General features: G+C 47.9%; 1 protein-coding gene across 1 annotated transcript; it reads left to right on the top strand.

Moving 5' to 3' along the window:
• Nucleotides 1–271: 271 nt before the first annotated feature.
• Cdhr1 (cadherin related family member 1) lies at nt 272–19,754 on the top strand. Its single transcript, XM_038350132.1, has 17 exons — nt 272–326; nt 853–948; nt 1,855–2,000; nt 3,149–3,199; nt 4,426–4,515; nt 6,902–6,988; nt 8,041–8,157; nt 9,202–9,345; nt 9,732–9,814; nt 10,906–11,002; nt 12,805–13,008; nt 13,536–13,688; nt 16,112–16,276; nt 16,975–17,042; nt 17,612–17,840; nt 18,465–18,722; nt 19,218–19,754. The coding sequence occupies exons 1-17, from the start codon at nt 272–274 to the stop codon at nt 19,752–19,754; spliced, it is 2,580 nt and encodes an 859-aa protein (XP_038206060.1).
• The last annotated feature ends 3,124 nt before the right edge of the window (nt 19,755–22,878 follow it).

Genomic DNA, 22,878 nt, shown 5'->3' with positions numbered 1-22,878 from the left:
CTTGTTCCGCCCTCCCTCTCGCTGCTCTAAGTTGGTCCCCTTAATTGGTCTTATTAGTTGTCTGACCTGAGCCATCTAACTGTGCAGATCCCGGAGCGCTGGCATAGGCTTAGCGCCCTCGCACCACCCGCGCTCCCTCCCTGCCGCCGCTGCCGCCGCCGCCACTGTCACCCACATCATCGCCTGTGCTCTCCTCCCGCGCCCAGGGCATGCTCCGAGGTCCAGCACCTGGCCCCGGCAGTGGCCAGGTTCTCAACCAGTCTGCGGAGACATGAGGCGCGGCCCTAGGGCGGCCCTGGTTCTGGGGCTGCTGCACGTTTACCTGGGTGAGTGACGAGGGCCCTGGAGGGTGGAGGTTGGCGCGCCCTGAGGAAACAGGGGTGCTGAGGCTGCACTGTCCAGTTGCAGATCTTGGGATGAGAGCAGCCTTCCAACTGGGAAGCAGGGCGATGGGACGCTCCCTGGGCGCTTCTCCAGAGGCTAGAAGTCAGCATCCCGGGAGTCTGGGGTTCTGCTACTAGATATTTTGGCTCCTTTAAACTCGCGCTGGGAGGCTAGGGGACTGATCTGCTGGCTGCCCTGAACAAGGCAGAAAGTGTGACCTTGGCCCAGCACACAGAGCCTCTCTCTGAGCTCTTTGATGAGGTGGGAGTGTCCTTCACCCTGATTCTATGTGCCTTCCATAAAATGTGTCCCTGAAACGCTTGAGCCTAGCCCAAGCATACCCTCACCAAATACCCCAGGGAGGCACTCGGCAGGGAGACAGAATCCCTCTGTTTCATTAGCTGCGCCCATAGGTGACTGTGCTGGTGAGAAGTTCTCTCGAGGTGTCTGTCTTCATTCTTTTTCTAGCACAGGCCAATTTTGCCCCTCACTTCTTTGACAATGGAGTGGGCAGCACTAATGGAAACATGGCCCTCTTCAGCCTCCCAGAAGACACTCCTGTAGGTAAGAAAGTAGCCTTGGCTGCAGCCACCCCAGGTCCCCAGGGTGAGTTTCCCCAGATGGAAAAGAACTCCAGAACTCAAGGACAGGACGCATGACTCCTTGCCCCGTGGGTACTGTTTGTGTTCTGAATGCCCCAGGGTAATGGCAGGGAAGGAGGTCATTGCTGCCAGGGTGACCTAAACTGGACCCCTCCTGGAGACTGGGAAGAGGACCCAAAGATGGGATGGGCTGACTCTCTTCGAAGCGTAGTCGTGAGGTGCTTGCTGCTGTTTAGGGTGTGACCTTGAGCAAACATATCAACCTCTGCAAGCCTACTTAAAAACCACCCAAGAAGTAGAAAAAGACAAGACCTCCTGAGTAAATTGGGAGCATAGGGACCTTGGGAGAGGGTTGAAGGGGAGGGGAGAGGAAAGGAGGGGAGCAGAGAAAAATATAGAGCTCAATAAAAATCAATAATTTTTTTTAAAAAGAAAAAAAATACCACCCAAGAACTTCTAACCAAGAGGTGTGCAGAGTAGTGGATAGAAGGAGACAGGAATGGTTACACCATGTATTTTACTTTGTGAAGGTTTCCCTAGCTCTTGGGAAGATGACTCCTGACCCAGAGACCCCCTCCTCCAGTTTTAACTTCTTTGAGAGAATTCATTTCAGGTAGAAGAACAGTCACTACAGTTAGCCTCCTCCTCCACAGGCTGTACTACAGTACAGTAAAGCAGCTGATGAGAATGTCTGATATCTTTGGAGAATAAAGAGAAAGAAGGAAGCAGCCAGCAGGGGCGAGGCCTTAGGAAGAGAGCAGTCCCCAAGGCACTGAATATTAACAATGAAATCTCTAGCTCGGAGTATCCTCTACTTTCAGGAAGAGTTGGGTCCTAGGTTCCAGATACTCCTTTTGTCTCCTTCCAGGTTCTCACGTGTACACCCTAAATGGGACTGACCCCGAGGGAGGCCCTGTCTCCTACCACATCAGCTTCGACCCCAGCACCAGAAGTGTCTTTTCTGTTGATCCTAGTTTTGGAAACATCACCCTAGTGGAAGAGCTGGACAGAGAGGTACAAAGAGGCATGGGAGAAAATTGGGATTACCATTTGTTTAGAGTTCAGAAACCTCTGTGCTGCTCTCCGTGGAAGATGGGGTGAGGGAGGGGGTAATCCCCATACTGCAGCTCTTCCATAGCCTGCTTCATATTAGCAAAGATTTCTTTATCCATCCAGGGTAGGTAGTGGTGATCCTTCAGCAGCAGCTGCCGGCCTTGCTTGTCTTTAAAGCGTATTTTATTAACAAACAATCAAGATTTGTGCTGTGATGTTTCTGAAAGAGCCACCCCCACCCTGTGGGTTTTTAAGCCTGGTCTTGGGTCTTGGAGGAGCCCCACAAACCCCAGGGACTTTCACAGTCTAGGCTACAGAGTGGGAGAGAGAGAGAGAGAGAGAGAGAGAGAGAGAGAGAGAGAGAGAGAGAGAGAGAGAGAGAGAGAGAGAGAGAGAGCGCATCTGAGTTTGGGACAGACCTGATTCCGGGTACTTCTGAACCCTGGGATGATATAGCTTAAGTTTCCTTTCCCTCCACTTGCCTACATAACTCAGCTGTGTTGCTACTGATCTTTCTGGTTCCACAGCAAAACTCACCAGCCACAGGTCAGCAGAGGGGGTAGGGGAAGGGAGCTGGGGGAAGCCACAGCACTCAGCATAGTGATGAGGATTTTGTAGTGGAGGCAGATTGCTGCCAACACACTACCCTGTGATATATATATATATATATATATATATATATATATATATATATATATATATTTGGTAATCTCCTCGAGATCCCAGCAAGTCCTAGGAAACACTTGGGAGACCATGAACATGGGCCATTGCCAAATCCTGTGGAGAGATAAGGGAGGGGAGAAGAAAGGAGAAGTGAGAAAAACTCCTCTCTTGGGTACACCACACCAGGGTTGCCCCCCTCTTTCTCTAGCAGGACATCTGTTGGGGGGGACACAAGGAACCCTCTGGATCTAGGAGAACTCTGGATACACAGAGCCCTCCCAAATAAGGGCTCACACCTGGTAGGAGGAAGCTTCATAAACCACGATGACCACCTTGCTCAGCTCTGGACTCTACCCTAAAACAGCCTTCTCTGATGGGGCTACAGCCTAGCGCAGCCTCTAATCTAAGCTGCTCCCAGTTTGTCACTCATTTCCTTTGCTTCACAGAAGGAAGATGAGATCGAAGCCATCATCAGCATTTCTGATGGCCTCAACCTGGTGAGTCAGTCTGCACAGGGCACAGTTCCTCTTTCAGCTGTGGCACTCCCTGAACAAACCAAACCCGGGACAGTGAAAGCCTGGCCAAAGTGCCCATGTCTAAGGGGATACAGTGAGGTCATGGGTGAATGAAGAGAAGGGATAAGCAGAGTTCAAGGCCACTCAGCTTCGTTTCTCATGGGTCTCTCCTACACCACGCATCTCCTCAGACCTGTCTACTCATTCCCCATCTGCCAGCTTCTGGCTCTTGGCCCCAGGGTGCCAGGTGTTCTCCCTCCCTTTTCCTCCACTCCCACAGCCTCTACCTTCTGCCAGCCACTTCAGTGTTGACATGCTTGTGACAGACCCCAGGGGCTCTCTGACCACCCAGTCTGTATTCAGAGTGCTGTCAAGACTTTCAGTGGGAAACATAGATCTGGCTGGTCTCCAGTTGGGAAAGCACTGACAGCTGGCCCTCACCTCCCTCAGGATGAAATCCAAGTGGCCCTGCAAGGCCTCCCTGTCAGGTGCCATCTGCCTCTCCCACCGCTTTTCCCCCACCCATCCTGCCAACCGTGCAGCCAGACTCTCCTTCTGTGCTCTGAATTCCTTTTGTGTCCATCTCCTCTTGGCTTTGGCCACTGACCCCAGCTTCCTGGCTCATTTCTGCATCTTCCCTCTGGCAAACTCGCTGCAAGGTTGATACTTCTGGTCCCAGAGGTCCCCAGGTGTCCACCACCACAATTCAGGATCCTTGCAGGGCCTCTGGCTGCAGCATTCAGCACAAAGGACACATTGGCAGAGGTCATAGACAGACTTTCTCAGGTGGTTCTATATTTGGGGCATTGCTCTCAGGACTTGTATATTACATTGCCATTCTAAATGGTATCTCGATATGCTGATTTCTCCCCATAGCTAAGCCACTGCGGTCACTAAAAAATGCTCCATCAAATGTTCCTCTGTCTTTAGGGTGAAACGAAGCACTTGTCATCAAGGGGTTGCTTGAAGATATTTGTTGCATGAATTAACAAAAGCAGGATGGAAAGAAAAGGAAGAGGGAGGGAGGGAGGGACAGAGACAGAGAGAGACACACAGACAGAGACAGAGAGAGAGAGAAAGAGAGAGAGAGAGAGAGAGAGAGAAAGAGAGAGAGAGAGTAATAGAAACATATAGCTGGGGACATTAGGGACATCTTTTTAATCTCCCAAGGTCTTCCTGCCCCAACTCCTGACTCTTCCACTCCTCAGGTGGCAGAGAAAGTTGTGATACTGGTGACAGATGCCAATGACGAGGCGCCTAGGTTCATCCAGGAGCCCTACATGGTCCTGGTTCCAGAGGTGAGCGAGGGACCCCTAGGCAGGGACAGAGTTCCCAAAGCTACCCTCCAACCGCACCCTGCATGTAGTACACCTGTCCATTACTCTCTACACCTGCTTGGTGCTTTCACTATAACTGAAAATGCCTGCGTATTAATGTTAAATGCACTTTAAAGCCATTCGCATGCCCCTACTTGGAGACCTAACTAAATTTTCATGTATTTCCTTTTAATATTTTTATATATGTGGTTATAGGGTTTTTGTTCTTTTTGTTTGACGTAATTGTGATTCTAAAAATATGCTCTCTTTATTCCGTTTCTTCATTTCATTACAACATAAGAATTTTGTTTCTTCCTTGTCAAGCTTAGGTCGTTAGCATCATCGTAAAAGCTTCTATCAAGTGAACAGCCAGCATACACTGATGGAAGCCAAGAATCCCCTTATATTTAGATGTTTAAGCTTTCCATTTCTACTGTCCCAAGAAATATCCATCTTTAAGCAAAGATTTTAAAAATATTCACTTGCTTATTGTATGCGACTGTGTGTGTACCACGTGCATACACAGGCCAGAAGAAGGGGTCACGTCTCCTGAAACTAGGGTTACAGATGGTTGTGAGATGCCGTGTTGGTGCTGGAAACAGCATCCAGGTCCACTTCAAGAACAGCAAGTGCTCCAAACCACTGAGCTGTTTATCCAGCCCCATACAGACATGTTTTCCCTCTTTAATTTTCTTTTTGTTGTTTATTTTGTTTTTCGAGACCAGGGTTTCTCTGTGCAGCCCTGGCTGTCCTGGAACTAGTTCTTGTAGACCAGGCTGGTCTCAGACTCACAGAGATCTGCCAGCCTCTGCCTCCCGAGTGCTAGGAATAAAGGCATGCACCACCACTGCTGAGCTTCCCCCTTTAATTTTGATTCTATTTAAGCTGAGGGTGGTGACAATCCATATTCGTATTATATGGGAGACAGGAGTGTAACCCAAACCAAAAGTTCTGGGTTTTTTGCTTGTTTTGTTTTTTGATAGCTTTGCTCTATAGAAAGGATGACTTTGAATTCTGGTCTTCCTGTTTCCACTTGAGATTCTTTTGTCTTCAGACTAGGGGAATAGTTCAGTGGTAGAAGACTTCCCAGCAATGCTTTGGGCCCTGAATTTGCCTCCTAATACAAAAAGAATCCTTAAGATAGAGTTTTTAAAAATTGAAGTTACTATACTGAGTCGCCCACATAAATTCTTTAAAATTTTATTATTTATTTTTATGAACATAAGTGCTTTTCCTGAATGTATATCTGTGTGCCACATGTGTGCAGTGCCCGAAGAGACCAGAGTTACAGATGGTTGTGATCCCCCATGTGGATGCTGAGAATTGAACCAGGAGATCCTGAATATGTCTGTGTTTATGAGCTGTGTCTTTGTTTGTAAATTAGGTATAAAGCAGGTGTCACTCCTTTCTTACATTACCAAAGTACATTTCTAAAGGGTCACCTTGTTTGCCCTCTGCTCTGTGATGCAAGAGAGCAACTGTCTCCATCCTAATGTTTGCTAAGGGGCCTCTCAGTTTAGTGAGTAAAGATGTTTGCCAATAAGCTTGACCATCTGCGCTTGATCCCCAAAGCCCACAAGGTGAAGGAAAGAATCAATTGCAAGTTGTCCTCTGACCCACATACAAATGACTGTGGCAGGGCTGGAGAGATGGCTCAGAGGTTAAGAACATTGCCTGCTCTTCCTAAAGGTCCTGAGTTCAATTCCCTGCAACCACATGGTGGCTCACAACCATCTGTAATTAGGTCTGGTGCCCTCTTCTGGCCTGCAGGAATACATGCAGACAGAATATTGTATACATAATAAATATTAAAAAAAAAACAAATGACTGTGGCATGTGTGCGAATGCATGCGCGCGCGCGCACACACACACACACACACACACACACACCTCTTGATAAACATGTCTTCTAAGTCCTTAGTGGAAGATGCTCCATTCTTGCAGTAAACTGTATGTGTGTGTGTGTGTGTGTGTGTGTGTGTGTGTGTGTGTGTGTATATATATATATATATATATATATATATATATATATACGTTCCCTGGTGATCCTGAATATGTCCATGTTTATGAGCCGTGTCTTTGTTTGTCAATTAGTATTTTATATTTAAATCTTTTAGCTCTTAGGGGCATGGTTTTTGCTTCTCCCTCTCCCCTTTCAGACGGCTTCTCTCTTCTCGCTCTCTCCGTTCCCACCCTGTCCTTGTGTCCACTCCCTCAGCTCCTCTCTGTCACTTGTTGGGTGCTATGTCACCACTCCTCACCCCTGTCCAGTCACCCTGCCAACCTCTCTGTTCCATGACCCTCATGTCTCTGCCTCTCCCACTGCCCTGTCATTGATACTGATCCTTCTCTGGCTGTGGTCCCTCAGAACACACCAGCTGGGAGCAGCATCTTTAAGGTCCACGCAGAGGACAAGGACACGGGCTCTGGAGGCAGTGTCACCTACTTCTTACAGGTAAGACAGGACATACAAGGTGCAATGACTTCCTCAGAGTTGGGCCAGACCCTCTCTCTCTTTAGGATTATGGAACCCTCAGTTCTCTACTTCCCCCACCCTTCTCCCTAAAAAATTCCTAGACACCTAGCACCCTTACAGCATGCAAGAAATTTATCTAGGACTCAAATGGTCAATAGGAAGAAGAAATCAGGTACTCTGCCAAAGAAGAGAGTCAGGGTGCCCCAGCCCTCGCTCTCATCCCTCTATGCTCCATTGGAAAAGATGGGAGCTTCTGCCATGGACCACTGCCTTCTTCTGGTCTCCCAGGAGACACTGTCCACCTTACATTGCTGCTCTTTTTGTAGTACATTCTATTCTTTCCAAATCTGGCCACCTAATCTCAGATTCTCAAGGCAATATGTCATCGTGGCTTAAACTACTAGTTCTAGAGAAATCCTCTGAACTCATAAGAACTAGAGGCAAACAAACACATGTTTGGCATGTTTCTCCAACATGTTCCTTAACTCATCTACTGGGAATGAGAAACATTACTTATTCAACCATCATGAGGGTTAAACATGTGTAAAGCTAAGATTACAATATCTGGAACCCATTTCCCGACCTTCCCCAACTGGAGGAGCCGCTGAGGACCTTAGCAGAGGCAAGTATTTTTCTGGTCACTCACCATCTCCCGTCAGACACGACTTATGACTACCACAGCCATTTTTACCTGGTGTGATTTGAGGGTCCCCAGATCTCTCTCTTTCGCTATTAGACTTAAGTCCTAGCTTCAACCAAGTCAGAATACTCTGTGAATGTTTCTTCCTGCTACAAGCCAGCAGGTTTTGCTGGGAGGGAGAGCTGGGTTTGATGGAGGGTATAGAAAACCTGAAAAAAAGTTTCCTTGATGGAAAACCCTGAGTTCAGACAGCAGGGGACTGGAACCGGCAATCTAAGCCTGGAAGCCAGGGTTTCTGGGATAAAGGTAAGTGACTCCTTCAATGGGCAGCATGAGAACTTCTGGCATGGCCTGGTTGTGCCATGAGTTCATCTGCTCCCCAACTTTACAGAACCTCCACTCCTCCAAGTTCACCATGGACCGCCACAGTGGTGTGCTGCGTCTCCAGGCTGGAGCCACACTGGACTACGAGAAGTCACGGGCTCATTTCGTCACTGTGGTCGCCAAGGTAACAAAGGAGGATGTAGGGATAACATCCAGTGGTAACATCAGCCTCTGCTAGGTTGGAGCACAGTGAGGTTCTATTAAAGAGTGGGTATTTTCCAGAACAAGAGACACAGGCAAAGGAGGTGGGGGGCAGCTGCTTCGAAACTCTTCTGCCTGAACACATTTTCCGGGGAGGCTGGTGTCTCTAGGCTGGAGGGGCCACATCTACTTCTAGGGGGTGTCATATGAGTCCCTAGACACTTAGAAGTTAGTCCCTTCATAGAATAGGGAGCCATGACACAGAGATTTGTGTTCCTCTCACAATCTCCATTGACTGTCTCTGTAGCCAGAATGACACATGCTACTCTCTTCCTTGCTGTGTGACCAGCTATCCCCTCTCTGAACTCAGTGTCTTCAAGTGCCCGTTCCTGAAGCTTTATGCAGTTCCTCCTGTCAGTTTATGAAGCACAGGGTGGAAGCTGGGAACCAGCAGGCACTCAGCCAAACCTCTTGCCCCAGGGAGAAGGAAAACGCAGCTGCACATTAGGCCTATTGCGTTCTTTTGCAGGACGGCAGGATGGCAGGATACCCCCCTTTCAGATTACTGCTTGACTGTAGGCACCCTCCTACAGCCTGTGCTGGGAGGCTGGGTACCACCCTACCTGCTCAGTCGTATTCCTGAGACTCCATGACCTCCAGCATAGGCTGGACATATGGAAGTTTCTTGGGAGTTGCTGGAGGCTTGGTTTCCAGCTAGGGGTAGAATTTAGGTCTGACTCCTCCCCCTTTGGCACTAATCACACCTAATGTACCTGGAGAGTTAATTAATTCGGTATCCAAAGAAAGCTGTCAGACACCTGACTTAAAGGTTCCGTGTGCCATTTCTTTGGCATGCTCAACACCACTGAAAAACAGGAATGGACTCCAGAGACCCAAGAACAAATAGACACCAGAAGGGGCCAGCTGGTTTCACAGACAGGAGGTGGCAGGAATTTATTCAAGTGGAGCCTGTCACCTTGAGGCCAGCTTGTCTTCATCCTCCTTCTCTGGCTCCATTCCTCTCCAGGATGGTGGTGGCAGGCTTCGAGGGGCTGATGTGGTGTTTTCAGCCACCACCACAGTCACCATCAACGTGGAAGATGTTCAGGACACGGCACCCATTTTCGTGGGTACACCTTACTATGGCTATGTTTACGAGGATACCCTTCCGGTGAGTGACTGCATCGCCTACCTGGAGTCCATTGTGTGACTCCCTGGGACAACCCTGAGGGTGGCTGGATTCACCACACACTATTCAGTATCCCCGGTGGAAGGCTGGTGAGGAGTCAATTAGGAGGTCAAGAGTTTCTGGAAAGTCGCACTTTGTTCCTGGGGCTAGGGAGTGGCAAAATTAACTCTGATGGTCCCTTCAACCTTGGGAGGCCAGGTGCAGAGAGCCTTAAGCAAGTCCCAGTGGGGTCACCTTCTTGTGCCACTCAAAGCCCAAATATTTTCCTGAGTGGGAGTATATCTCCTGTCCATGATGGGGCGGCAGTGTTGGGTTAGGAGAGACACTCTCATCATCAAAGCCTCAGACAATGGCTCCTGTTCTCCCAGGGCTCGGAAGTGCTGACCGTGGTGGCCATCGATGGAGACCGAGGCAAACCCAACCGCATACTCTACAGGCTCTTGAACGGTAAGTGAGGGTAACTCTCTGACACATTTCTGGTTCTGTGCAACTGGATCCTGGTTTCCTCACCTATCGGACCAGGATGACAAGAAGGTGGGGATAGTTTCCTCAGATGACAACTTTGCTCTGTCCTTGCTTGTCATGACACCCAGAATCCTGAGAGAGATGTATACTCTTTTTGCCCTGGACATAGCCACCAACGGCATGAGTAGCAACATTTCTTACACATTCAGAATTTCTGTGTTTCGTTCTCAATCTTTCTCTTTTCTGATTGACTGGGGCAGATAATAGAATGAATTAGATACAATGATGTTGTGGCTTTTCCGTAGTACTAGGCCTGTGTGTAGAAAACAGAGGTTCAGAAGGGCAGTTAGGTATTGACTACTGATTATTGATTTTCATCTAAGTCAGATGACTCTAGCACATTCTCCTACCACAACTGGACAGTAGCCAAGCAGGCCACAGTGTCCCTGGGGTGGTCTCCATAATCCTCAGGAGACCTGGCCAGTGTCTGGAGCCTGAGCCTAGCTGCACTTAACATCTGCCGTGTGCCACCCTTCCCCTGAGACACGATGGTACTTGGCCACCTTCCAGGAGTTCAAATAAAACCGTGCCATGACCACCAAAAAAATCACCTGTGTATGGGCTCCCTCTCTGGGTGTCTTCCCTCCCGCACCACCTCTGAAACCAGCCCCCCGTTACAGTACATTCATCCCACGCCCTCCTCACCTCTCCTTTTCACCCTCCATTTCCTAGGCCTTCTTCACGTTCCTGTCTGTGTTCCTCTCCCTTCCTTCCATCCCCCTTCATCTTCCTTTCTTATCACTTGTTTCTCTTTCTCTTACACACACACACTTTCATGTGTAAGAAAAGGCACGTGGGATGGATGCTGAGAGCTGGACAAAAGTTCAAGTCCAGATCTCTACTGGCTAAGGGACCTTAGACAAGTTACTTAGCCTCTCTGAGACTCAGTTTCCTCATTGGCAAGACACAATAAAAATCAATAATAATAATAATAAAGAATATGTGGCATGATTCCCGTGCTATGCTATCTCCTGTGACCTTGCACTAAGCGGCAGGACATTTTTCTCTGACAGAGAGTGATGGAGTTTTTGCAGTTAATGAGACATCTGGATCCATCTCTGTCCTTCAGAGCCCCGCGCAGCTCCGGAGAGAGGTGTATGAGCTTCACGTCCAGGTGACACCCCACTTGCTTGGCTTATCCCACCCAGTCCTGGAGAGCAACAGAAGTGACGAGACCCAAGGGCTCTGTCCGGGGAGGAGGGCTCTGTCTGGGGAGGGACTGAAAGGTTACTCTAAGGAGCACCTGCATCAGGCTGCAGCAAACGCTTGCAAAGAGAATGATGAGATCACAAGCAGGGTTACTGAGAATACAGAGGGAGTATCACTCCGGGGGCTTGACCCCGGACTTGATACAAATAGAGAAAGCCAGAGTGTTCTAAGTAGCAGCGAGCTAGCAGCACGCACACACACATTCCTTTTGCTCTTGACTGTGGGTGTGGCATAACCAGCTAGCTGCCTCAAGCCCCCGCCTCTCTAACTTCCCAGCAGCGATTAACAGAACGGGGAGCAGGAATCAACAAACCCCTTTCTCTCCTAAGATGTGTTTAGTCAGGGTGTTCTGCGATAACAACTGAAAGAAAACTAGGACAGGCATGGAGGGAACAAGCTATTCCCCCGAGAGGATGACTGCGTCAGGAGAGGAGCTGTGGGCAACATCCACAACCGCAGAGCTGCTGAGGCTGAGGGTGAGGAGGCTGTGGGGAGCAGGTGGAGGAAACAGCAGGGGCTGCGGAAGTCAGCCAGAACTTGCCAAGGACTGACTCACAGAACCAAGGGAGCTGAGCCCCTGGCACTGAGATGGCAGTGCCAGCCGCAGTGTGGAAGTTTCTGTGAAAACTCCAAATGAAGATGGGTGAGAACTGAGTGGGATAGGAATGAGAGACAGCAGGCAGAGGCTTCTGGGAAGGAGAAGGCCTAGAGAGAAGTGTGGAATGGGGTCTGGGAGGGTCATTTTAGAGCAACGGTTCTCAACCTGTGGGTCATGACCCCAAAGATCATTGGAAAACACAAATGTTTATGTTACAATTCGTAACAGAAGCAAAATAGAGTTCTGATGTAGCAATGAAAATAATTTTGTGGTTGGAGGGTCACCACAGCATGAGGAGCTGTAAAAAAAGGGGTTGTAGCATTGAGAAGGTCGAGAATCATTGATCTAGGGCACTTTTTTAGAAGTAGAACATTCTTAGCTGGGCGGTGGTGGCACACGCCTGCAGGAGTATCTCTGTGAGTTCGAGGCCAGCCTGGTCTACAAGAGCTAGTTCCAGGACTGGCTCCAAAGCTATAGAGAAACCCTTTCTTAAAAAAAAAAAAAAGGTAGAACATTCTTATACAATGCAGGAAGGAGGCCCTGGAAAAGGGATATTTGTTACAAGTTTTGTGGAGTGCCTATGAACACTCAGTCTTGGCTCTACAGTCTGTATTATTAGTTAGCTAATGCTTCATGAGAAATCACCCCAAACTTAATGGCCTAAAGCAATATACAGGAGTAGGGAGTCCAGGTTCAGCTTGACTGGATCTTGAAATCCAAGGTCATTCATGTAGCTACCATCAGAGATAGTCAGGGCTGGGATCTCATCGGAGACTTGGCTGGGGAAGGACTAGCTTTATGACTCACTTGGATTTTGGTATGACTCGGTTGCTTGCTGTTTGTTGCCTATGGGTTACCTACCGTTAACTCCTTATCCCATAGCCTCTCAAGCATTTCTGCCTGCATCATGAAAGCCTTGGGAAATAGAAGCCCTGCAGGAAAAGTGGATTATAATCTCTAATAAACGAACCATGCCACCAATCAAAAGCAAGTTGTCAGGTCACACTTTAAGAGAGGAATTACAAGGGTATGAACATCAGGAGGAAAAATTATTAGGGCCAGCAACAGTGTGCCTGCCACACAGCCATAGCCGTCTATTACCATCCTAGGTGACAGAGGTCAACTCTCCAGGAAGCCCAGGTGCTCAGGCCACGGTCCCAGTCACCATCAGGATTGTGGACCTCAACAACCACCCCCCAACCTTCTATGGAGAAAGTGGGCCCCAGAACAAGTTTGAACTGTCCATGTATGAGCACCCACCTCAGGGGGAGATCCTCCGTGGACTCAAGATCACTGTCAACGACTCTGACCAGGTGCGTGGCCATAGCCTTAAAACTGACTGGGTCTGTACTAGTGCTCAGTTTCAGAGAGAGGGTTCAGAGAAGTCACAAAATGAATAACACAAGATGGTGCAGCTAAAAGGTAGCGGAGGGATGGTAGTCAATCCCATGCTATTTGCTTAGACATTAATAATCAGCTACAAAGTAGAAGGCAGAAAAGAAGAAAAGGTCCTCTGCTTCTGACCTTCCAATTGCACATCAGTAAATGTCCTTGCCTCCTCCAGTGCTCTGCACATTACCAGGCAGATGGTTGTGAGACACCATGTGGTTGCTGAGAATTGAACTCAGGACCTCTGAAAGAGCAGCCAGTGCTCTTAATGGCTGATTCATCTCTCCAGTCCCAACTAAATCTGATTCTTAAATCAACTCCCCTTTGTAGAGAAAGAGTACTCACCGCTTAGAGTTAAATGGATGTAAGGGCTCCCCACCTAGCACAAATATATAATGTATTTCTGTTCTTATTTATCTTCTATTTCCTCTCTCCAAATTCTATTGCCCAGGGAGCTAATGCCAAATTCAACCTACGGCTGGTGGGACCTGGAGGTATCTTCCGAGTGGTACCACAGACAGTACTGAATGAAGCCCAAGTCACCATCATAGTAGAGAACTCAGCTGCCATTGACTTTGAAAAGTCTAAGTTGTTAACCTTCAAGGTAGGTGGTAGTATTGTGCTGCTCTAGGACTGGAGAGATGGCTCAGCGGTTAAGAGCACTGCCTGCTCTTCTAAAGGTCCTGAGTTCAATTCCCAGCAACCACATGGTGGCTCCATGGTAGCTCACAACCATCTGTAATGAGATCTGGTGCTCTCTTGAGGAAGAGACCTGGTCAGTTGTCCTCATCAACTTAGACCATGAAACCTGATATGGACAAGTTCAACCAAGAACCCCTATATAGGGGCTGCCCATGCATGCTTCAGCATTGCCAGGGCATAAATTATGGGGGCAGGGATGGGAAGGTAGGGTTGGAAGTAGGCTAGCTCACACCACTTCTGTATTTAGTGTGGGAGGGCCATTGTCACTCCCAGTCCTAGGTGGTTCTACTATTTTTCCCCAGAGTTTCTGACCATCCTGTGGGCATGTGGACAATAGGAGGTAGGTTGGGGTGGGGATGTTACCCGTTCCCCCCACCACAGCTTCTACAAAGTTCTCATAGTCTCATCCTTACTGAGCTGCCAGCTTGTAAACCACCACTGTAATGTAAGGGCTGGGGAGTCAAGGGCACGCTACCAGTATAGTTGGCCATGTTAATAGATGGAGAGAGAGAAACTGTGTGATTCTCATGCGCCTCTGACATTTGTCATCTGTTCCAGTAACAACCCTAACAGAAGTGGGGAAAGACATTTTTTGATGCCATTTATAATTATGTAACACTATGAATACATATAAACAATGCCTGTCATATATTAACATGTGAGTAATATATTAAGGAAAAAATACTTCATTAAGAGTATTTAACTTATCATTGTAGAAGGAGCTGCGGGCTGCATTCCCACCTGGCTAGTTTATGCCCCAAAATACCAACACACAAATTGTGTTCTTTTAAACACTGCCTGGCCCATTAGTTTTAGCCTCTTATTGGCTAATTCTCATATCTTGCTTTAACTCATATTTAGTAATCTGTGTAGCACCACAACGTGGTGGCTTACCAGGAAGGATCTTAGCCTGCATCCGTCTCAGAGAGGAGAGGCGTGGCGTCTGACTGAAGCGTCTACCTGACTGATTTCTTTCTCCTACAATTCTGTTCTGTCTACTCCGCCTTCCTAATTTTCTGTCCTATCATTTCAAGCAGTTTTCTTTATTAACCAATGAAAGTAACACATAGACATGATATGATGACCCTCCTCCATCATATCATTATTTATAATTCTATATGCTCACAGTGTTTAGCCAACATCATGATAAAAAATGAGATATTAAAGGCTTTGTCTGATGTTAGGAATAAAACACAAATGCCTGCTGTCACCAAGATAGTTTAACTCTATGTTTGGAATGATATAATTCCCGATAAAGAGGAAATAAGAGCTGCAAATTCTAGAAAGAAGGGGCCAAAAAGGAGTATTATTGTTTTCTTAGAAAAAAATCTAAGAAAAATGATTGAAAGATTTTCATAAATAAAGCAAAAACCACCACACAAAGTTAGCTTTCTACACCCAACAGTTTTCTTAGGGAGTGAGAGGAGGGGGAGAGGATATGAATATAGTGGAATAAAAGACACTCTTGCAGAACTAATTAATACAGCATTCATAGGAATTACCCTAAGGAGAAACAAGCAGCTCTTCAGTGAAAAAAAACGCAAGTTTCCCCAGTGGTTTCTAAGAAAGACAAGGCTAGAAAGGTGTTCCTGCCTTTAAAAAATTCAAATGTTCCCTACATGTGTTGTTGTTATTGTGTTTATTTTGTTTTCTTTTAAGGCAATACCTTGCCATATCGCCGAAACTGACCTGGAACTCCTGTGTTACACAAGCTGGCCTCAAACCCACAATCCTCCTGCCTCTGCCTCCTGAGTTCTGGGATTACAGGCACGTGCCACTATGGCTAGTCAAGTCAAATTAACTGTGACCTAGAATTTCCTTCCATGAGAAAACTTGATAAAATTATAGTGGTTTGTATCTGGAGAAATCAACTTATAAGAACAGCTGGAGACTTGTCTTAGGAAAGAATACGTAGATCCATAGAAGAAGACAACAATAATAGCAATTCCAGGCCTGGGCACAATGGGAGAGACTGTGCAGACTCACAAGCGAGGGATGACAAGGGACTGTGAACATGGTACCGGGATAGCCTACCAGGAGCCAGAGTAAGAATGGGGTACACATTGGGTGTAGTAGTGCATGCCCATGTTCTTAGTACTCGGGAGGCTGAGGAAGAAAGACTGGCAGTTAGCGATGAAGTTTGTAGTAAGACTCTGACTCCAAAAAAAAAAAAAAAAACCAACCAAACAAACAAACAAAAAAACGCAGCACAACAACAAAGATGGAGAGATGAGCACATGACCAGTTCAAGGGGGATGGGTGGTAGTGGGCCCTCAGTGGGATAACTGCCCTCCCCGACAAGTGTGTTTTTCTATCTTTCTCCAGCTCCTGGCCATTGAAGTGAATACCCCAGAGAAGTTCAGTTCCACCGCAGACATTGTGATCCAGCTTCTGGACACCAATGATAATGTCCCCAAGTTCACCTCTCACTACTACATTGCCAGGATCCCAGAGAATGCCCCAGGGGGTTCCAACGTGGTGGCTGTCACAGTAGGTTGGGGACTGGTTCATAAGACCAACAGTCATTATCTGTGATCTGTTTGTGGAGCCTTGACTGTCCTGAAACTAGCCCTGTAGTCTAGGCTGGTCTCAAACTCAGAGAGTTCTACCTGCCTTTGCCTCCTGAGTGCTGGGATTAAAGATGTGCACCACCACCGCCTGTCCAACTGGTAGCTGTGACCTTGAACAAGGTCCTTGCCCTCTGTATGTCTCTGATTCTTCACCTATTGATAATCTGTGACTTTCCTCACTGTTATGTAGCCAGGGCCAGATATGAAAAGGGTCTTGTGATATGGCAGATGGCACAGACTCTTACAATCTGCTCATAAAGGAGTATCTCCTTACCTTTGCCATGTGGTGTAGAAGCAAGCGCCAAGCCACTTCCCGCTAATGATAATGGCGATACATGTGTAAACCCCAAGCACAGGGCATGAAGCCCGTTCCCATCTTCCCCTTGTTTATGAAAGTAAAAAGTATCTTCCAGACATAAACCTTTTTGGTTTGTTCACATTTGACACTTCCCTGAAGAAAACCAGGGCACGGGGCAACCTCTAGGCTTCTTCCTCCCTAGTTGGACACACCCCAGGCTTTGCCAGCTTTCCATTGCAAGCTGCCTTCAGCTCCAGGAACTACTTACTGCCTGTCTCACCATGGTGTTGGTGCCATTTGGAGCTTTCTTTTTTTTTCAGGCTGTGGATCCAGATACAGGACCATGGGGCAAAGTTCAGTACTCCATATACGGGACTGGGTCAGACCTGTAAGTAGATCCAGATCACCAGACAAAGCAGTATGCAAGGCTCTGGTTGAAGCGATTTTCTGCTTAAGCAGGAGGGACCACCAGTAAAGGGATAAGAGCCAGGTTAGGAATGTGAGCGTCCCAGGGTACAGGATAGAGAGGGGTGAGGAATGGAAGGAAGCCATGGAGAGCCTGAGGTAGAGAAATATAAGGGACCACTAGACTGGAAAAGAAGGCTGCAGTCAGAGCCTGTAGCATAGGTAGTGACCTCAGAAGGCAGGTGAGCAGGGACAGGATAGGGTGAGGGTAGGGTGACAGACTGTGGTAAGGAGGACAGGTGGCAGTTGGGCTGCCTGTCAATTACTGGATCTGAGTCCTAGAGTCAGAGCGTAAGGGGCAGGAGCTGGTGGGATGCTTGGGGAAGCTGCCCAATGTCTCACTGAGGACTTTTGGATGCATCTTATTGCTGCAGGTGTGTGTGTGTGTGTGTGTGTGTGTGTGTGTGTGTGTGCATGCGTGTGTGTGTAGGCATGAGCAGGCATGTACACGTGTACATGAGCACCTGTGCTTCTGTTTTCTGTGCCTGGCAGATTCTTGATTCATCCATCAACGGGGCTTATCTACACTCAGCCCTGGGCCAGCCTGGATGCCGAGGGCACGTCAAGGTACAACTTTTACGTGAAGGCTGAAGACATGGACGGGAGGTACAGCCTGGCAGAGGTGTTTGTCACTCTGCTGGACGTCAATGACCACTACCCTCAGTTTGTGCAGAGCATCCAGGAGAAGACGATGGTGCTGGGAACCCCAGTGAAAATTGAGGTGGGTTTCAGAGGCAGCTGAGCACCCTGACTGGGCCATAAGTGTTGAAGTTAGATTAAATGTGTCTTGCTAAGGGCACTGGGCTACATGACACTATACATAGCTTCCTTTCCACCCCGACTAGGAAACGTGCCTAGGAAGGAAAACATCACCAATGGAACACCTGAGGCTCAGAGGGCTTGAGTTCTGTGTTTGCCTGAATTTATTTCACTGGCCTGCGTGCCTTCAAAGCAAGCTTTTTCCACAGTACACTGTCTTCATAATGCAGAAAAGACACGAGTTCTGAATCCCAACAGACACACTCTGAACAGATACCAGACAGCCCCTCTTCCACCTCATTGTGGACCAGTCACTTGGCATCCAAGTTTTCTTCTTTGCACGTATAGTAAGGCATCACCAACAAGTACTCCATGGATGTATTCTGAGAATGGAGTTACATAACACCTACATAGACCTAACATAGACCAAGGCTCAGAGTAGCACATAAATTCTCCTTCTCTACTCTGTTCTACTCCAAATAGGGTCAGCGTTCTTTCCCATCAACTCAGAAAGCCCCCCATCCTTATATACTATTTTAGCCAATGGATATCTTCCCCAAGTGATCCTCCCGCCCTCTCTGCCCAGGCTACGGACAAGGATGCAGAGGAACCAAACAACTTGGTAGACTACTCCATTACCCGTGCAGAGCCAGCCAATGTGTTTGACATTGATGCTCACACGGGAGAGATTTGGCTCAAGAATTCCATCCGCTCCTTGGAGGCTCTCCACAACTTCACACCCAGTGGGGACTTCTCATGGTCCCTACAGGTGCAGGCCAAGGACCGAGGCTCCCCGTCTTTCAGCACAACAGCCTTACTTAAGATCGACATTACAGACACAGAGGTGAGCACAATGTCGTGGTCAGGAAAAGGGGGCTGAGAGCAACTTGTGCCGAAGATGCAAAGGACTTTCTGTGAAATCAAACACAGAGGCTTGGGAATCAAATTGAAATTCTAGCTTCAGTATTAATTAGTGATGTAACTCTAGGCTATCTAAGCCTCCATTACGCTTTCTGAGTTAGAAGGTAGAAGCAAAAGCATTATGTGGAGTCCAGTGTCTGGCAGGAATCCATCAAATACAAGGTTCCTGGTTCATTTTGGTTTATGGTTCTCCCTGTGACCAAAGATAAGCACTATTTTGTTAGTTCAAGGGAAGACTCCAGGGAAGCAGGAGGTTGAAGTCTGCAGGAGGCTACTATGCTCTCTCTCACTTGATTTTGCCTGAGGGATGCCTTGGGGCAGGATGTTTAAACTTGTCAGGCTCAGAGAAGCTCACACAGCCACTGTCCTCCAGGGAAAAGGAGTAAGTAGTAACATAGGGCACAACTTTCTCTTTCAGACACTCTCCCGAGGTTCCATGGCTGCCTTCCTCATACAGACCAAGGACAACCCCATGAAGGCTGTAGGTGTGTTGGCTGGCGTCATGACTATTGTTGTGGCCATAACTGTCCTCATCTCCACCGCCACCTTCTGGCGTAACAAGAAGTCCAACAAGGTCCTGCCTGTGAGACGTGTGCTCCGTAGAAGGCCCAGCCCTGCACCCCACACAATTCGCATAGAATGGCTCAAATTCAGGAGGGCCAAGGCTGCTACCAAATTCATACTCAAAGAGGAGCCTCCCAGTGAGAACTGCGATACCAGCAGGGCAGAAACCACAGTGCCCCCCAGAGCTCCAGCTCTCCCGCCACCCCCCAAAATGGTACCTAGTACAGTGGCCCAACGGACAGTGCCTACTGTCTCTGGATCCCTTGCCCCACAGCCGCCCCAACAGATCCCCAACCACAAGCACTTAGGAGGCCCCGTTCAGTCCTCTCTGGTCTCTGAGCTCAAGCAGAAGTTTGAGAAGAAGGGTCTTGACAGCAAGGCTTACTTCTAGAATGTCCCCTGCTTCCTCTCTTCCCATCCTCCTGTACTGACTCTCAAGGTCACCTCTATTCTGTGCAGTGTTGCCACCCTATATACGAGGCTTTGCAAAGGGCTTTGGGCAAATGATTCCTCAGCCGGGTTGCAGTTGGCAAATACAGGCCCACTACTCAAGCCCCTGTCACAGCTACCATGCTCCCTATTCTCCAGAGAACAGAAATCCACAAGGAATCAAGTCTGTGTGTTTCTACTCACCAAGCCTAGACCCCACAGTCATTGAAGACCTATGGGGACCTTGCCATCCTTAGTTGAGAAGTAAGGCCCAGATCACGCGTGGCAAGACTGGCAAGAATCTAGATCCTGAAGCTTCAGCTAATAACAGGTTAATGGAGGTTTGTTCTCAGCTAAACTGAAAATCAGTGAGCTTTGTGGGCTATAGGAAAGGGCCCCAAAGCTCTGAAAACTAGTGTTAACTATAAGATTCTATGCCCAAAGCCAGGGGACAATAGAACAGGCATCTGGAAAAGACTGCTCCAGACACGTAGGTGTAAGATGATCTCTCCCAAGAGTGGGTGCAGATGTCTCCAGCCTAGCTTGAAGAGACAGGGCAAGGTGGTAGGTGGATATCAGGCCTGAACCACGTTTTGATTCAGCTCTTCTCAAATGACATGACCTTAGAGATATTGTTTAAACTCTAGTTGTCTTCTTCCTTGTCTGAAAAATGAAGCAAGCAAACCCTAAGAAAACAGTGACCTGGAGGCTTTAACCAAGTGCAGAGCAGCAGGATTGCAAAGTATTTGTCCTAGGCCAGCTCTCTGGCCACACTTCATCCAGAAAGTATTAGCACCTTCAGTGACGCCACCTAGTGTCCCCAGGAGGGACTATGCTATAATAGGGGACAGCCACTGCCCTAGACAGTCATGGCCAGATAATGACTTTCCCTGGACTCACACAACTTTCCTCTCACCCATGTCAACACCCCTCCCCCCATGTCCCTCATAAAGAACTAGTCAGGCGGTAATATTCAGCCCAACTCTGAGAACAAGTCTCCCAGGGTGATTGGCTCCATGCACACGGCCGATCAGTAGCAGGAATCTAGTCCGCGAGCTCCGTGTCCACACCATTTTTCTCTAGCTGGGACACACCTTGTTAGCATGTGATAATCTTGCAGGAGAGAAAGCTTGCACCCTGCCATGGTTAATAGATAGAAGTTCGGTTTTCCTTTGAGGAAACTCTAAGGAAATCTCGATATATACGTTCTTCAAAGCCCTCCAGGAATCCTTGCTTTCTGGTGTGATCAGATTGTATGAACATGTACTTCTCTTGATGCCCCAGTCTGTGTTTTGAGGTGTTACACAGATGTGCATACAGAGTCCTCATCTGGAGTTCTGCAGTCACTAGCTCACACAGTATTGAGGGATGAACACTGGCCGTCCATCTGGACACCAAGAGTCCCACCCAGAAGGCACTATTTAGCCCAAGTCCCATCTGGAAGGCACTGTCTAACCCAAGTCTGCCTGAAAGGCACTGTCTAACCTCGTAGTTCAGGAAAGTGCTGGCCTGGACCATGTTTGCATCACAGGGAGTTCAACATCCTATGATATGCATGCAGTCAAACTCTTTTGTAAACGCTAAATAAAACCTATCATTCAAAAGATAAACTGACCTGGCCCTCTTGTATTGATGCTTACTGACCTGTGGGGACCAATATCCCTGACTCATAGCTTGTTCAGTGATGATTCCACTCATGACCTCCTTTCTCACACTGAGAGACATTGCGACATTTTTTCTAAATTCTCTGCCTACATCTTAATTACAAGACCTTGTCTTGACCTGGATGTAAATTCTGCATTGCTCAATCTAGAAGGGTCCAATCAGCATTGCTTCGAGGAAAAAATAGGTTGGAAGCACAGGCTAATGATCTTGAAAGCAGTCCAGTGGGAGCAGGATTGGCAAGGCCTGGTGTGGGTATGATGCCAGGAAAGCAGTTCATCTCTGGGGATGAGGTAGTAAAGGGGCCTGGACTGGAAATTCCGTTCAGCACTGCGGTCCTTAGGAGGAGGGTGGGTTTGTGGACAGACTCGGGAACTTGACCCAAGGAGAGACAGTCTGGGAAATGATCACAGAAGGGGGAAAGGGCCTAGGAGCCAACAGGAGACTACTGGGAGAGAAGAGGATAGAGCCAAACAAGACCAGCAAACGTGGTTAGTACTGAAGGGGACACTGTCAGTGGGGCGAGGCCTGCAAGTCCCACAGCATGAGGAGAGGGCAGCTGGAGGGCAGCCTACTGTAGCACACGGAGATTGGCCCAGACCTACAGTCTGGCCTGACGATAGGTTTCCAATTCAGTAGGTAGGAAGGAGATAGGAAAAGCAACTGGGAATGCCATCATCTTTCCAAAGCCTACGAATGGAGCATTAACCTCATGCCCAAGCAATAGGGGTGGTGATTGTAAGTGATCTGAAGTCATTTTTTCATCCCTGTGAGTATGGACTCAAGCATCTAAGTGTGTATGCAGATACACTGGGTTGGGGAGGTTACCCATGCACATGAGGAGGTCAGAAGTCTCTCCTTCAAATACTCTCCACCTTATTTATTGACACAGGGTGTCTCACTTTTACCTGAAGCTCGCCTACTCTGCTGGACTAGCTGGCCAGCAAACTCTAGTGATCTGTACTTATCTGGGATTACAAGCATGCTCCTTAATGCCTGCCAGATTTTTTTTTAAACGTGATCCTGGGGCTCAAATTCAGGTCTTCATAAAGTGCATAGCAAGCCCTTTGCAGACTGAGCCATCTTCCCAACCCCCTAAGTTCAAACTTTTCTAATTTTTTGAAATAATAAGATGCTTTTGCAGTTTGACAGTCTTAGGTGTTGCTACCTACGTGTGAATTTGTTTAAAAGACCAAGGATGTCTGGGTCCCACTTTTCTTATCATCAGTACAGGGTGCGAAGGCTTGTTGCTGTGAGGGCCGCAAGAGCAAATATATGCAAACACCTAGTGTCTACTTTGCAGCTACTGATAAAGCTCAGTTGCTATTCTTAGATGTATAAGGTGCATTTGAGGACGGCTTGCCGTGGCCCACATACAAGAGTGCATGTCCTGGAGGAAAGGGCCTTTGTGCAGAGCCTCACAC

The sequence above is a fragment of the Arvicola amphibius genome, chromosome 12 (assembly GCF_903992535.2).
Source record: "Arvicola amphibius chromosome 12, mArvAmp1.2, whole genome shotgun sequence".
Classification (NCBI taxonomy): domain Eukaryota; kingdom Metazoa; phylum Chordata; class Mammalia; order Rodentia; family Cricetidae; genus Arvicola; species Arvicola amphibius.
Note: the sequence above shows the minus strand (reverse complement) of the source record. Positions and strands in the feature narration are given on the sequence as shown.